Source organism: Pecten maximus, chromosome 5 (genome assembly GCF_902652985.1).
Source record: "Pecten maximus chromosome 5, xPecMax1.1, whole genome shotgun sequence".
Taxonomy (NCBI): Eukaryota; Metazoa; Mollusca; class Bivalvia; order Pectinida; family Pectinidae; genus Pecten; species Pecten maximus.
The window spans coordinates 23,928,246-23,944,934 of record NC_047019.1 but is presented as its reverse complement, the minus strand read 5'-3'; the positions used below and the strand labels follow the sequence as shown (position 1 = coordinate 23,944,934).

At 34.6% G+C, this 16,689-nt stretch overlaps 1 protein-coding gene across 1 annotated transcript in view; it reads left to right on the top strand.

Annotated features, from left to right (window-relative positions):
* LOC117327597 (DNA mismatch repair protein Msh2-like) overlaps positions 1-12,178 on the top strand; it is a 28,955-nt gene extending 16,777 nt beyond the window's left edge. The window contains exons 19-27 of the mRNA XM_033884650.1: positions 1,369-1,494; positions 2,351-2,446; positions 3,376-3,440; positions 7,664-7,831; positions 8,060-8,151; positions 8,570-8,724; positions 9,234-9,301; positions 9,835-9,948; positions 10,171-12,178. Of these exons, the coding sequence (XP_033740541.1) occupies positions 1,369-1,494; positions 2,351-2,446; positions 3,376-3,440; positions 7,664-7,831; positions 8,060-8,151; positions 8,570-8,724; positions 9,234-9,301; positions 9,835-9,948; positions 10,171-10,332 (1,046 nt within the window). The 3' untranslated portion in view covers positions 10,333-12,178. The remainder of the gene's footprint in view (positions 1-1,368; positions 1,495-2,350; positions 2,447-3,375; positions 3,441-7,663; positions 7,832-8,059; positions 8,152-8,569; positions 8,725-9,233; positions 9,302-9,834; positions 9,949-10,170) is intronic.
* Positions 12,179-16,689: the final 4,511 nt, after the last annotated feature.

Here is a 16,689-nt window from a genome sequence, read left to right as displayed (position 1 = left end):
ACAGAGATTGCTAAGGTCTTTAAAAAATTTTTACTGCTGACCAGGTGACTTTTGAATTATTCCATCCATGCTTGGGTGTTCTGCCTATTACTTCAATGCAGACTAACTAATAAGTTTTCATGTCTTACTCCTATACACAGCCTAGAGTCCTGTGATACAATGGTTATCATACTGTAATCAAAGATGGGTTGCTAAGGGTTGCTTGTGATGTTATATTATCAAAGGCCATGTGATATAGAAGCAATGATTCGAAGCCTGCTGTTGATAGATCTTGCACACAATTGGTTTTCTTTCTGGTTAGGAGAGGATTCCTTGTGGGAAAGCTTTTGAGGTCAGCTGGTAAAAAAAATATGATAAATATTTGATATAGGGAAGGCAAATATAAAGAATTTATATTAGAAATAATAATCAAATGGACGAATTAATTTTGCAACACTATTTAAGAGCACCTTAGGTGTTTTGAGAGCACAATGGTAACATATGTTGACTCACCTTTCACCTAAAGGAACTACGGGTTGATTACTTGATTAGACATGAAAAGGTACAGGGGCTACCTGCCAAACCATGTGGGTTTTCCCTGTATACTCCGTTTTCCTTCCACTCTTAAGAGCATGCTTCCATCCAGGCCAACAAGCATGATTAATAATATTTCGGAATTGTTGTTAAATGAATAAAGTTTTACCATGTTAATGATGTGCTAGGATCTAGAAACAGTAATGTTCTGGTTGTTTGTTTTGGTGTTCATTCCTGAACAAATGTTTAAATACTTCAGTAACAAAACTTTTTATGCCACCCAAATGCCCTGTATCATTCAGCATTAAATGGCTCTTTTCTGTAAGATGTTATCAATATAGTGATTACATAAATTTCCCATATGTTTACATAAATTATCAATGTTAAAGACATGACTACAAACTTACACCCTATTTCATTTCAACTTATATAAGATAGTAAAAGCATCAGGTAGGATTTACTAATCTATACCATTTCTTGTATAGGGGCCGCGGTGGCCGAGTGGTTAAGGTGTACCGACACTTTATCACTAGCCCTCCACCACTGGGTTGCGAGTTCGAAACCTACGTGGGGCAGTTGCCAGGTACTGACCGTAGGCCGGTGGTTTTTCTCCGGGTACTCCGGCTTTCCTCCACCTCCAAAACCTGGCACGTCCTTAAATGACCCTGGCTGTTAATAGGACGTTAAACAAAAACAAACAAATCTTGTATAGGGAGGCATTTTGTTGAACTATATAGTCATTTCGGGATTCAAAGTATAAACTAAATTGCTATTTATGTTTTGTGTATGTGACTGTGGTATTTGTAACAAGACTATAAATATTATTAACTAATATTTATTTTCCATTGTTACCAGCTGGATATGTAGAACCTATGTTACTGCTGAATGACATAATTGCTCAGTTAGATGTGCTTCTGAGTTTCGCCCATGTTGCTGTATCCGCACCTGTTGCTTATGTACGACCAAAATTGTTAGCCAAAGGTAAAGTATATCCTGTAGACTAACCAAGCTGATATGGAACTAACTTGACAATACTCCCAACACATGTTGTTAGAAATACATAAAACCAGACAGTTTTACTTCATCCCTCCATAATTTAACAAAGCAGATAATGATCAGTGAGAAGAAGCAATAAATTGTTCTTTTCTTCAATACAGCAAATTAGTTCTTTTTTAAAGTCGCAGAGTGAGAGTTTGGTGTTACTTTTCTGTTGGTAACGCTGATGACTTCTGTGTTTGTGTCAAAATTTTACTTTAATTAAAGTTTTGCGTATATGTCTGTTGCTCAAAATGTATCACTTTAACCAAGTGTGGTATATTGTAAGATCACGTAGTGGACAACTTGATTAATTGAATATCATCCAGAATTATGGAAATTCAGGATTCTAGAAATCATGGTGTGTTGTGTGGTTAGCTTAAATTCTCAAAAAGCATTGAAGTTGTTTTAATTTATACTGGGATATAGTTGCATTGAAGTATGGACATCACAACATATGAATTTGAATTTTTTGCTGTATTTTGGGTTAATTTTGAGAAATTGGTATCTTTAAAATCTTTATTTCTTCTCCAGTTGATTAACAAATTATTTATAGTTAGATTGGAAATAATCATATAATAAATCATATATATTGCATATATCGAATGGAGGGGGCTCCAGATTTATATAACAAGGGCCACCAGAAGTGATTAATTCAAAAAGTACCATATAATTAACCACATTTTCTCTTACAACAGCCATGCATAACATATGAAATGCCTTAAATGTTGGGGGCTTTATACATGTATATTTTACTGGAATATATAGCCTTCCATTTATTGTTATTTTTTTGGTCTAACAGGTAGTGGTATCATCCAACTGACAGAGGCCAGGCATCCTTGCCTTGAGATGCAGGATGATGTTGCATTTATACCCAATGATGCTAATTTCACAAAAGGTATATTAAATTAAAATTATTCAGTTAATTTGAAAGAAAGTCTGTAAATATAGAATATAACCTTTGGTAGTAGATATGAATTTTAAAATCATTGCCTCACAATATTTAGTGACCTACAATTATCTTTTATTAGCTCACCGGTTACGAGTAACCGAGAGCTAATGCTGTCAACCCGGCGTCGGCGTCCCACCCCAAAACTTTAAAGTTTTTGGAAAGCTTCTAAGTCCAGAAGTATACACCTCACACCCTTTTAATTTGGCTTAAATCATGCTGAAATTTTTTTTGATATTTTCGCATTTTACCATTTTGTACACCAAAATCCACTTTTAAAGTTTTTTGGGTAATTCCAAAATTATGCTCTCATACCCTTCTTATTTGGTTTATGCATTCATTAGATGTCCAGGAGTGATGTTATATCAAAATCATGCAAGCAAAAAAAATTGTGATTATTTTTGGCATTTTACCATTTAGTGGACTTTGGCACAAAAACCCTCTTTAAAGTTTTTTGGGGTAAGTTTTGGAAAGCTTGTAAGTCCACACCCTTCTTATTTGGTTTATACATCCATTAGAGGTTTAGGAGCGATATTATGTGACGTACAATTTCAAAATGACATGCTTATACATACATTAAAAATGAATGCATAGTGTGATTGATTGCACTTATATTTCAGCACCTCAGAATTGTATCTTTATACTCAACATAGCCTTAAAATGAAAGCAATGTATTTGTATTTAGTAATACCTCAGTCCATCCATCTCTAGACAGAACCTGGAACGCTCAATTTTCATAGAAGATTTTGGAAATTCGACTTAAGAAGCTAATCTGCTCTTAATGCATGTGCAGACACTTAAAGACAAATTGAAGCACTGTCCTGTATAGGAGATTTTTTCTTCTTTTTTTAATCAATGATGCACTGCTCTGTTTCCAGACAAACAGATGTTCCATATCATAACTGGCCCAAATATGGGAGGAAAATCAACGTACATCCGCTCTGTAAGTACTTGTCTCTGTACCAGAAATTATTTTTAAACTGAAGACTGAGATTTTGGACTTGCCAAGTAAATTGGGACGATTTGTTGACATCGATTGGATTTAATTGGAATTCATTGATCATGACCAGTCAAACAGTAAAGACTGTACAGGTAGGAGTGATGGATTAATATACCTGAACATATCCTCATGTTTATTACCTGTACAGGTAGGAGTGATAGATAGGTATACCTGAACGTATCCTCATGTTTATTACCTGTACAGGTAGGAGTGATAGATAGGTATACCTGAACGTATCCTCATGTTTATTACCTGTACAGGTAGGAGTGATAGATAAATATACCTGAACGTATCCTCATGTTTATTACCTGTACAGGTAGGAGTGATAGATAGGTATACCTGAACGTATCCTCATGTTTATTACCTGTACAGGTAGGAGTGATAGATAAATATACCTGAACGTATCCTCATGTTTATTACCTGTACAGGTAGGAGTGATAGATAAATATACCTGAACGTATCCTCATGTTTATTACCTGTACAGGTAGAAGTGATAGATTTGTATCCTCATGTTTATAACAGGTAGGAGTGGTAGTGCTGATGGCACAGATAGGGTGCTACATTCCTTGTGCTGAAGGGGAGATCACCATTGTAGACAGTATACTTGCTCGTGTTGGCGCAGGAGATAGTCAGCTCAAAGGAGTGTCAATTATATGGTCCCCACCCCCCAAGGGCCTGAGGGGTGGGCCAAAAAGGGTCAAATTGACTAAAACTTCAAAAAATCTTCTTCTCTACTCTCAGATATGGTTGAGTCAAACACTCTTTATAGATGAAAGGGTCTTGTGGTGTTTTACCAAAATTGTGAATTGCATGACCCTGGGGTCTCACGTTTGCCCCTGGGTAGGGGGTAAACTTTACTATAGTTTATATTGGGAAATCACATTTTTGACTATTATTTGTTGGATTTGTATTGGAATTCATTCTAACTTGTATCAAATTATCAGCATGGGATGACACTTTGATGGTATGTACATGTTGGCCCTAGTTGACCCCCAGGGGCTGGTTGCTGGGGCCAAAAAGGGTCAAATTGACTAAAATTTCAAAAATCTTCTTTCTACTCTCAGATATGGTAGAATCAAATACTCTTCATAGATGGAAGGGTCCTAAGGTGCTTTACCAAAATTGTGAATTTCATGACCCTGGGGTCTCACGTTTGCCCCTGGGTAGGGGGTAAACTTTACTATAGTTTATATTGGGAAATCACATTTTTGACTATTATTTGTTGGATTTGTATTGGAATTCATTCTAACTTGTATCAAATTATCAGCATGGGATGACACTTTGATGGTATGTACATGTTGGCCCTAGTTGACCCCCAGGGGTTGGTGGGTGGGGCCAAAAAGGGTCAAATTGACTAAAATTTCAAAAATCTTCTTCTCTACTCTCAGATATGGTAGAATCAAATACTCTTCATAGATGGAAGGGTCCTAAGGTGCTTTACCAAAATTGTGAATTTCATGACCCTGGGGTCTCGCGTTTGCCCCTGGGGAGGGGGTAAACTTTACTATAGTTTATATAGGGAAATCACATTTTTGACTATTATTTGTTGGATTTGTATTTGAATTCATTCTAACTTGGATCAAATTATCAGCATGGGATTACAGTTTGATGGTATGTACATGTTGGCCCTAGTTGACCCCCAGGGGCTGGTGGGCGGGGTTAAAAAGGGTCAAATTGACTGAAATTTCAAAACTCTTTCTCTACTCTCAGATATGTTAGAATCAAATACTTTTCATAGATGAAGGGGTCTTATGGTGCTTTACCAACATTGTGAATTTCATGACCCTGGGGTCTCACGTTTGCCCCTGGGTAGGGGGTAAACTTTACTATAGTTTATATTGGGAAATCACATTTTTGACTATTATTTGTTGGATTTGTATTGGAATTCATTCTAACTTGTATCAAATTATCAGCATGGGATGACACTTTGATGGTATGTACATGTTGGCCCTAGTTGACCCCCAGGGGTTGGTGGGTGGGGCCAAAAAGGGTCAAATTGACTAAAATTTCAAAAATCTTCTTCTCTACTCTCAGATATGGTAGAATCAAATACTCTTCATAGATGGAAGGGTCTTAAGGTGCTTTACCAAAATTGTGAATTTCATGACCCTGGGGTCTCACGTTTGCCCCTGGGGAGGGGGTAAACTTTACTATAGTTTATATAGGGAAATCACATTTTTGACTATTATTTGTTGGATTTGTATTTGAATTCATTCTAACTTGGTTCAAATTATCAGCATGGGATTACAGTTTGATGGTATGTACATGTTGGCCCTGGTTGACCCCCAGGGGCTGGTGGGCGGGGCCAAAAAGGGTCAAATTGACTGAAATTTCAAAAATCTTCTTATCTACTATATGTAAGAATCAAATACTCTTCATAGACTGACCCCATTAGGACTGATGGGTGGGGCCAAAAAGGGTCAATTTAGTTGACCGAAATATTTCAAATCTCAGGTGACCATTAAGGCCCTTTGGGCCTCTTGTTAGCTCACCGGTTACGAGTTACCGAGAGCTAATGCTGTCAACCCGGCGTCGGCGTCCCACCCCAAAACTTTAAAGTTTTTGGAAAGCTTCTAAGTCCAAAAGTATACACCTCACACCCTTTTAATTTGGTTTAAATCATGCTGAATTTTTTTTTGATATTTTCGCATTTTACCATTTTGTACACCAAAATCCACTTTTAAAGTTTTTTGGGTAATTCCAAAATTAAGCTCTCATACCCTTCTTATTTGGTTTATGCATTCATTAGATGTCCAGGAGTGATGTTATATCAAAATCATGCAAGCAAAAAAAATTGTGATTATTTTTGGCATTTTACCATTTAGTGGACTTTGGCACAAAAACCCTCTTTAAAGTTTTTTGGGGTAAGTTTTGGTTTTTGGAAAGCTTGTAAGTCCACACCCTTCTTATTTGGTTTATACATCCATTAGAGGTTTAGGAGCGATATTATGTGACGTACAATTTCAAAATGACATGCTTATACATGTACATACATTAAAAATGAATGCATAGTGTGATTGATTGCACTTGTATTTCAGCACCTTAGAATTGTATCTTTATACTCAACATAGCCTTAAAATGAAAGCAATGTATTTGTGTTTAGTAATACCTCAGTCCATCCATCTCTAGACAGAACCTGGGACGCTCAATTTTCATAGAAGATTTTGGAAATTCGACTTTAGAAGCTAATCTGCTCTTAATGAATGTGAAGACACTTAAAGACAAATTGAAGCACTGTCCTGTATAGGAGATTTTTTCTTCTTTTTTTTAATCAATGATGCACTGCTCTGTTTCCAGACAAACAGATGTTCCATATCATAACTGGCCCAAATATGGGAGGAAAATCAACGTACATCCGCTCTGTAAGTACTTGTCTCTGTACCAGAAATTATTTTTAAACTGAAGACTGAGATTTTGGACTTGCCAAGTAAATTGGGACGATTTGTTGACATCGATTGGATTTAATTGGAATTCATTGATCATGACCAGTCAAACAGTAAAGACTGTACAGGTAGGAGTGATGGATTAATATACCTGAACATATCCTCATGTTTATTACCTGTACAGGTAGGAGTGATAGATAGGTATACCTGAACGCATCCTCATGTTTATTACCTGTACAGGTAGGAGTGATAGATAGGTATACCTGAACGTATCCTCATGTTTATTACCTGTATAGGTAGAAGTAATAGATAGGTATACCTGAACATATCCTCATGTTTATTACCTGTACAGGTAGGAGTGATAGATAGGTATACCTGAACATATCCTCATGTTTATTACTTGTACATGTAGGAGTGATGGATTAATATACCTGAACGTATCCTCATGTTTATTACCTGTACAGGTAGGAGTGATAGATAGGTATACCTGAACATATCCTCATGTTTATTACCTATACAGGGTAGGAGTGATAGATAGGTATACCTGAACGTATCCTCATGTTTATTACCTGTACTGGTAGGAGTGATAGATAGGTATACCCGAACGTATCCTCATGTTTATTACCTGTACAGGTAGGAGTGATAGATAAATATACCTGAACGTATCCTCATGTTTATTACCTGTACAGGTAGGAGTGATAGATAAATATACCTGAACGTATCTGGATGTGTATTACCTGTACAGATAGAAGTGATAGATTTGTATCCTCATGTTTATAACAGGTAGGAGTGGTAGTGCTGATGGCACAGATAGGGTGCTACATTCCTTGTGCTGAAGGGGAGATCACCATTGTAGACAGTATACTTGCTCGCGTTGGCGCCGGAGATAGTCAGCTCAAAGGAGTGTCTACTTTTATGGCAGAGATGTTGGAGACCGCCTCAATCCTCAGGGTACTAATACTGTTATATTTATGAATGAAAAATTTTCCAAACAAGTATTAATGAGATAAAAAAAATTGGGTTTCATCATTTGTTTAGGTACTAAAGTATTAAGTTTTGTAGAATGTATGTTTAGCACTTTTAAAAGCTATTATTGGAATGGAATTTCCTTTGCCATTGACTTTTGTTGTTGATACATTTGTAGGTCACAATACCATAATGCATATATCTGTCTTTCAGTCAGCAACAGAAGATTCCTTAATTATCATAGATGAATTAGGAAGAGGAACATCAACTTATGATGGGTTTGGTCTCGCCTGGGCAATATCTGAGTAAGTGATGTTACCTTGGTTCTATCTCAGAAAATGCTCATTTAATCTCAAAAACTATTTTGAAGAAATTTGTGCATCTAAAGAGTTTCAAGGAAATTTTAATATAAATCTTTTTCAAATGTCATGTTCTTTTCTCAAATATCAAATCTTCGTATTTTTTCTTTGACCTAAGTTACACTGAAAATGTTACTCAACTATTCAAGTTTGAATATAAAAAATTACATATTGAATTGTCATTTTCAAACAATGCTTATTTTACTTAAATAATACATTCAAAACAATGAAAATGGAATAAATGCAGAAGCTAACAATTACTATAATATTCATTAGAAGTGTGTACAACCAGACATGCTACAATCAACTACAAAATTATCGAAAATTTTAATTGTATCTTTTGTTGTTTCTCCTTCGTTTTTAGATACATTGCAACCAAAATTAAGGCATTTTGTCTCTTTGCTACCCATTTTCATGAGCTGACAGCACTGTCAGATGTTGTGCCCACCGTCAATAACCTGCACGTCACTGCACTCACAACCAATGACACTCTCACCCTGCTGTACAGAGTCAAACCAGGTAGGGACTAAGTGTCTTACAGTGAAGGTTTTAAGGGCCATTTTCATTGGAGGGTGATCCTTGAGGTGGGGATCAGCAAAAGTGCCATTCTACTCATGTCAAAGCAATCCTGTATCAACATTGTCTCTCAAGTAGCTTTAAATGCTATTTCTCTTGAAGGATAACGAGGATGACTTTGTGTTCCACAGTTCTATATTGAAGGTCAACATTACTCTGTAATTCAAAATGTCACAAAATTTGATACCAATATTTTAATGACTTCATTTCTATGGGTACAAGTATGAAAAAATCTGTATCCTCAATTGGCTTGGTCATAATTGTTATAAATAATTGGATAAGATCATATTTCTTTGGTTATATTTAATAGAATGTCAATAATTGAGGCTGGCTATTAAATTATTATCATCATACTTTTATATCCCATTAAAACAATTTATAAGAGGACATCTTAAGGCTTCAATAACCAATTGTCGACAATACGGAAATGAGCTATCAATTTTTACTTCAAGGTGTGTGTGATCAGAGCTTTGGTATACATGTGGCAGAGCTGGCTCACTTCCCTAAGAATGTTATAGAGGTAGGTATTGTTCTATCCAGACAGCAGCTAGATATTTTGATTCCGTAAGGAAAAAATGTAAAGTTTGCACCATATGTATATAATTACCACTATGAAGTCCACAAGGACTTGAATAGAGCCATTCAAGTTTTTGTAGACTATATACTACATGTATTTGAATTCATCACATTTCTTGATGGTCCCTGTAGGGAAGATATTTTACTGGTATTCCCTGATACATTATTGCTGTAATCTTGTGTATATGATTACTGTATAAGCAAAATAATATAGTATGATTCTAGATAAATTGGTACACCTACGATATAGGAACAAGGAAACAATCATTATAAAACATTGCCATAATTATGAGTTTGGGCAATGCTTTAAAGTGCAAAATGCTCTCAAATTTAATACAAAAATATACAGTACATCAACAGTTTCTCTACCACTAACAGCTTGATGATTTGGTGTCAATAGTTTTACTCTAAAGAGATATTTTGAGTTTATCTTGTCAACTCAAAAAGTACTACATTTATTTTGTTTTTGTCTGTCAGTTTGCCAAGAACAAAGCTAGCGAACTGGAGGATTTTCAGAATGTTTGTCTGTCTGGTACAGGCTTGGAAGGTGATTCTGAGCCAGCTGTCAAGAAACGAAAGGTTGTGAAAGAGGTATGTTTACCTATGTATATGTGTTGTACAAGGATGTTTCAGCTCGCCTGTCCTAATTTATAACATAATAATAATGCTATTAAATGTGTTAAGGATATTTATGACATGGGTGTATTACATAGTAGAACAGACCAGCTGTTTGATATAATTCAATGTTATAGCTATCAGTAGAGAGTAAAATTTTGTGCATATTTTTAAAAAAAATAATTCTGATCTTTTCAGGAAGGTGAGGACATCATCAAAGACTTCCTATCAAAAGTGAAAAAATTGCCGTTGTCCAGCTTATCCCCAGACGAAGCCATCACAGAATTAAACAAACTCAAGGCCTGTGTGAAAGAGAAGAATAATCCATATGTTGAAGATGTGATTTCCAGGGGCAAATGAAACAGTTACATAATTAAGTGTTTAGGAGAAAGTACTTTCTGAATGCAAATGAGGTGACATTTCTTCACTATGGAAGCTGTAGAGGGGGGTATCTACAGAATAAAGTGCGGTCCCGTCTTGACCGTGTTGAGTAGACTAAGAGGAGAGTGTTGTTGGTAGGCAAATAAGGTAACTTTCGTGCATTGTTGAAGGTGTAGAGCACCTTAACCTTTGTAGTGAAAAGTGATGTCCAGGCCTAACACAATGGTATAAAGGAGAAAGTGATGTCCAGGCCTAACACAATGGTATAAAGGCGGCAGTGATGTCCAGGCCTAACACAATGGTATAAAGGAGAAAGTGATGTCCAGGCCTAACACAATGGTATAAAGGAGAAAGTGATGTCCAGGCCTAACACAATGGTATAGAGGAGAAAGTGATGTCCAGGCCTAACACAATGGTATAAGGAGAAAGTGATGTCTTGACAGTAACTACTCATTTAGGTAGAGAGTTAACTCACTAGAAACCAGTTTGACAGATAGGCCAGTGTTTTATAATATGCACATTCCTAGAAATTGGTTAGACATTGACCATCTACCATATGAAAATAGTGAACAAATAAATTCAATGTGTTGGAAATATTTTTAAATTAGTACATTTCAAAAACTGTTTTATCCATAATCATTGAAGAACAGCATAAATCAACATTCTGAGTAAGCCATGCATAAGTAAATTGTCTTGGTAAAGAGTGATATAATCCTGGACCTTGAGATATGCCTTCTGTAACTAATTAAGCCATATATATCTATAGCATTCACATGGTGATGATGGATTAAGTACACCCAATATATAATCTCTTTGGTGTATTGACAGACCAGGTTAGTAACTGTGGTTTAAGGAATGACTCGACGTATTTCAAAAATTGTCTTCGTAAATTAATGCGTAGATTTAATTCCAGTTACCTATTAATGATCATGAAGTAATCAATGAAAAAGCAATAAAACATACAAGTTTATGGGAGGAAAGGAATGAAAATGATGAGACGTTTATAAAAATGTAGTTTTGTGACCTTCCTAAATGGGCAGAGCAAGACCTGAACCATAAGATTAAAGGCACAGAACATTAAAGTAGTTTTTAAGACCCAGAGGTATATGGGAGTTTGTGTGTTGTATGTGTTATCTGATAACTTATAATCAAATTACTCCAGTATTAAAGAATACAGTTTATTTGTAATTCCTCCATAAACTTTTTAAATCCTGTGTATGTCTTTTTCATTAAAGATATTGTTGGTTATCAATGAATTCTGGAAATTTTGATACCAGTTTCTATTGACAAAATATGAACTATATATGAAATAACTGAATGGACAGATCAATGAAGTTGCACTGAATTTCAAACACTGTGATTATATGGCAATAATGGGAATCGGATGTATCTAACTGATTATGGATTTAGAGAAAATTGTTGAACAGTTGAGTACATACACTGCATGTAAATATGATTTTATATAATAGGAATAATTCTACATATTCTTTAATACCATAATTTGCAATGTATAAAATCATCGAGTGTGAGTAGTATTTGTGAAATATTTCCCACTGCTGCTGTTAATGTTTTGTTGAAGAATTTTGGAAGATTATCACGATTGAATGGACTGTTATTGTTTTTATGATAATAAACACAACTAGAGTTATAGCTGATGTCTGGTTTAAGTAGCTACATAGGGACCCACTACATTGTATTACAGTCGCTATTGACCAGACAGTGTTCATAATTACCATTCATTGTGATTCTGTATTGTTATCTAAATCGTGATTCTGTTTGGTTATCTAGTTAATCATATAAATAAATAAAACCTTCACCAATTTAATGCTTGTTTTTTCTTCATTATCCTCTGATTTTGAATACACTTGTGCTTCAAATAATTTACTATTATAACAACCTTTCTTACTAAGACTTTTTATCATCTCTTGTTCAATGAACAAAACATGGGTTGTAAAATGAAGTATCAATATTGAACTTTTGTTTGATTTCCCATATATATACGATGTGTGCTGTATAATATGCATTGACAATATTCAGTAATAATTAAATAACAGTGTTCTAACACCAACTGCATGTAGATTTTGTAGTTGGAGAATGCATAATTACCTAATTAGATTGAATGTCTAGTTTCTGTAAAATACGAAGATCTGTTTCTGTTTGGTCCTAGATTAAAAGCACTCTGTGTGAACTGTTAAAACTGGGTAGATGATGTTTTCAGCATGTAATACACATTTAACAGCCTTTCCTTTTATCAGACATTCAGAAATCTGGATTTTCTCCCAATCCACATTAACTTATTTCCATTCTTCCAAAATGTTTGTTTTGGAAATACATCGTAATTATTTTATTGGATTTAATCCGACTGAGTCTTCATTTGAAAATTATTGATGTTTAGCTCACCTGGTCGAAGAACCAAGGTGAGCTTATGCCATACCATGACGTGTGGCGGCCGTCGTCCGTCCGTCAACAATTGACTTCGTAACTGCTAATTGGAATGAAACAAAATTTGCCTTGAAGCATCTTTTGGTGGCTGACATTCAAAATTGTACAAATGGTGGGGTTAACTTCCAAGGAGCCTAAGAGACGAGGCAAAAGGTGGTCGATTTGGCAATATTGGTATTAAGACTTCTTCTCTGGAACTAAGCAACGTATGACATTTATATTTCAGCAGTAACATCCCTAGGTGGCTGTGATTCAGAATACAAATGATGGGGTCTGAGGGGCAGTGCCAAAAGAGTTCCATTGGTAATATTGATAGTTAGGACTTCTCTGGAACTAAGCAATGTACGAAATGTGGCTGGGATTCAAATTTATATGAATGATGGGACTAACCCTCCAGGGGCCTGAAGGGCAGGGCAAAAGTGAGCAATTTGGCTATATTTCTAATAATGACTTGAATTTTAAAACCGTTGAGATCTCTACCCCTAACCATATCAAATCTAGGTCAGATTGTGATCAGGACATGTATAAGCCACATTATAGAATGTTTCTGCCTCTAAGATAGAGTGGTACTTTCTTTCGGTTATTTAAAAGAAAAGAAAATATCACGAGGAGAAAAAAAATAAGTGAAAGAAAATCACCAAAGCCAGTATTTTATTTCAAAGCACAAGCAATACAAAGATTATACGAATTCTATATTTCTCTTTAAAAAGTTTTAAAAGTTTTTCGTTTTTGACCAATCGGAGCGGACCTTTGTATTCACCTCGTTGAAACTTGATTTTTCCAATCGAAGCGGAGATAGATAAATGGGTTATTTTGCTGTATTTCTGAAATTTTCAGGCTTTTTTTTGACAAAATGCACACTTGACGTTATCTATTCATGCACAGATTCTCCTATAACAGCAAAAAACGTGGAGTAACGTCACAAAGAAATGACGTCATTAGCGATTCCCGCACTTTTTGACACTTAATTTTTCGATGTTTTTAATTTTGTTTTTAAGTTTAAGAAAAGCAATAAAAAGATAATTGAATGGTTTCTCGTTAAATATAACGTATATTTCACTCGTATGACAGAATATTTCGATATTTTTCACTCGTGAAAATATCGATATTCTGCCATACTCGTGAAATATATGTTATATTAAACGGGAAACCATTCAATATCCTCTATATCCTCCTTGATTAACGTTGACCATTGATCTGATATTAGAGACCTCCTACCAATAATATTGAGCTCCTGGTCGTCTCCAATCTTAAAACACTTCTTAACAAGTGTCTGAATGATTTTATTGTCCATCGACAGATATTTATACAGCATTCAATATGTAAATTTAAAAGTAGGTATAAATGAAAATAGAAACATCAAATGTGTCTGTGGGAAGAGCCACTACCTGGTAATATACGAGTATGTGCCATATAAAAATCGTAGTAACGATAGAACCAAATTACATAACAAAAAACATTATAAATCAGAAAAATATTGAAAGTAAAGGGAAATGGGCATAACACAATGTGTAAAATATAAATGAAATCTTAATAATTCTCATGAAAACCATGATCAGATTGGTACTAACAAATTAACAGTATTAAATCAACCAAAATTGTAAAAACAAACTTAATGTAAGTATTGAAAGTAAACGGATATCGTCGCACTGCATAAACAAATATAAACGAAAAGTTGACGTTTTTGTTTTAAAAAAAGGGGGGGGGGGGGGGGGGGGGGGGGGGGAGGACACAAAAACATGTAAGAACAAGCTTACTTTAAACTTATCTAAAATTACATCACATCTAGGCATTTCACTTATTTCACTAGTTGATAATTATAAGAAGATAGAGTAATTGCAGTCATTCCGAAAGTAGATTATGTACATTTTAGTAAATATTCTTGTTATGTAGGTTATTTATAACACTACCCTTGTGTTATATTTTACACTATATTCATGATTATCACCATAATCACTTTACGAACATATTCAAATTATAATAAATTTTCACTTCAAACGGATTAAAAATTGACAAAAAAATATTAATGTTAGGAAGGCATTGTTTAGAGAAGTGATAGACCTGTGCTTTTAGTGTTAATATTATAATATCGCTACGAAATGAAGAATAAGGAGATTTAATGTCATACATTTTTACACAAAAGCTACCACCTAAATTGACAATACTGAACTTTTTTTTTTTTTTTTTTTTTTTAAGACATTTTTAATACATAAATACATAAGAATCACACACACAAACACACATCGATTCCAATATGTATGGCTTGCTATCATCATAATCATAATATCGTCTTCACTGTCATCATAACCTATATTTTTCATCATCATAATCTCATCATCCTACTTAAACATTAAAATCATCATCATAAAAATAATCATCATCATACTAATCATAATCATCCTCATCATCATTGTCATCATCATCATCATAATCATACTAATCATTATCATCATAATCATCATACTCATAACCATCAGAATCTTATCATCATCAGTCATCATCATAATAAACTTCATCATCATCATAATCTCATCATGATATCATCATCATCATCATAATATTATCATCATCATCCTCATCATCATCATCTTCATCATCATCATCATCATCATCATCATCATCATCATCATAATCTTATAATATAATCATCATCATACTCATCATCATACTAATCATCATATAATAATAATCATCATCATATACTCATCATCATCATCAATTTAACTACAAGGATAAATACATAAAAATCATACATACTCCTATACCTGTATACATATTCTGATAAACATACATCCATCCCACACACACATACATATTCAGTTTCCTGGTACTGAACTTGATAATATTTCTTCAACGCAGTCCAGATATATGTAGTTATCCAGTTACATACTGTATCATTAACGTTACATGTTACGAAATATGAACAATATTTGTTAGATATCCAAGTAAAACGATTGCTTAGTGCTAAAATAATAACATTAACTGGAATCATTTGTCAAGTATGAGTGCAATCAACTCTGCATCATCTTCATGTACTCGACTATCCTCATATATACGGGGAAAGTCATTAGCGGGTATCAAACTATGTGCCTTTTCTATTAAGTTTCTTCGACTGACCATTTTCACATACCGTTTAATTTCATCGAACATTCCAGTCGTACTATGGAGAATAAATCTGCTAGTATCCAACGATGTGTATCTTCTCTAACTATAAACACGCTCCCAAAAATAATATTACTAAAGGGATGACCACTAATACCCCCTCTATATTACAGTAACGACATAATGACGATAGTATATAATAGTAATATAGGAAGGCTTTAGTTCATCGCATTTTACTAAATGTACAACATAGTTTCTAATTACGTCATACAATGTCTGCCGCTGCTTATTTAAGAAATAATTAACGATGATTCGTGTATTGTTGCAGGATATACAACGAGGACGAGGATATTTTGCAATTAAATTAATAACGAAGGCCGCAGGCCTGAGTTATTAATTAAAATTGCAAAATATCCGAGTCCGAGTTGTATATCCTGCAACAACACACGAGTCAAAGTTGATTATTTCTATTCTACCATGTACTGTTTAGTTCTGAGATCGACCTCTTTCTAATAGAAAAACAGCAAAGAAACCCCGAGAAAACCTTGTACTTTATTTCTTGAGTATTGCATTATTTGTTGATGAAATATACGGGCAATACAGTACTACTATCAAGAGCATCTATCATATGGCATTGATTTTGAAAATTTAAAAAGAAAAGGATAAAAAAAAAAAAAGAAAAAAAAAGAAAGAAATGGGGGCCCTCCGTAGGATTCGAACTCGCGTCGTGATAAAAATTTATTGAAAGGCTAACCCATTAGCCCACTCGGCTATAGTAACCTTTTATAAATC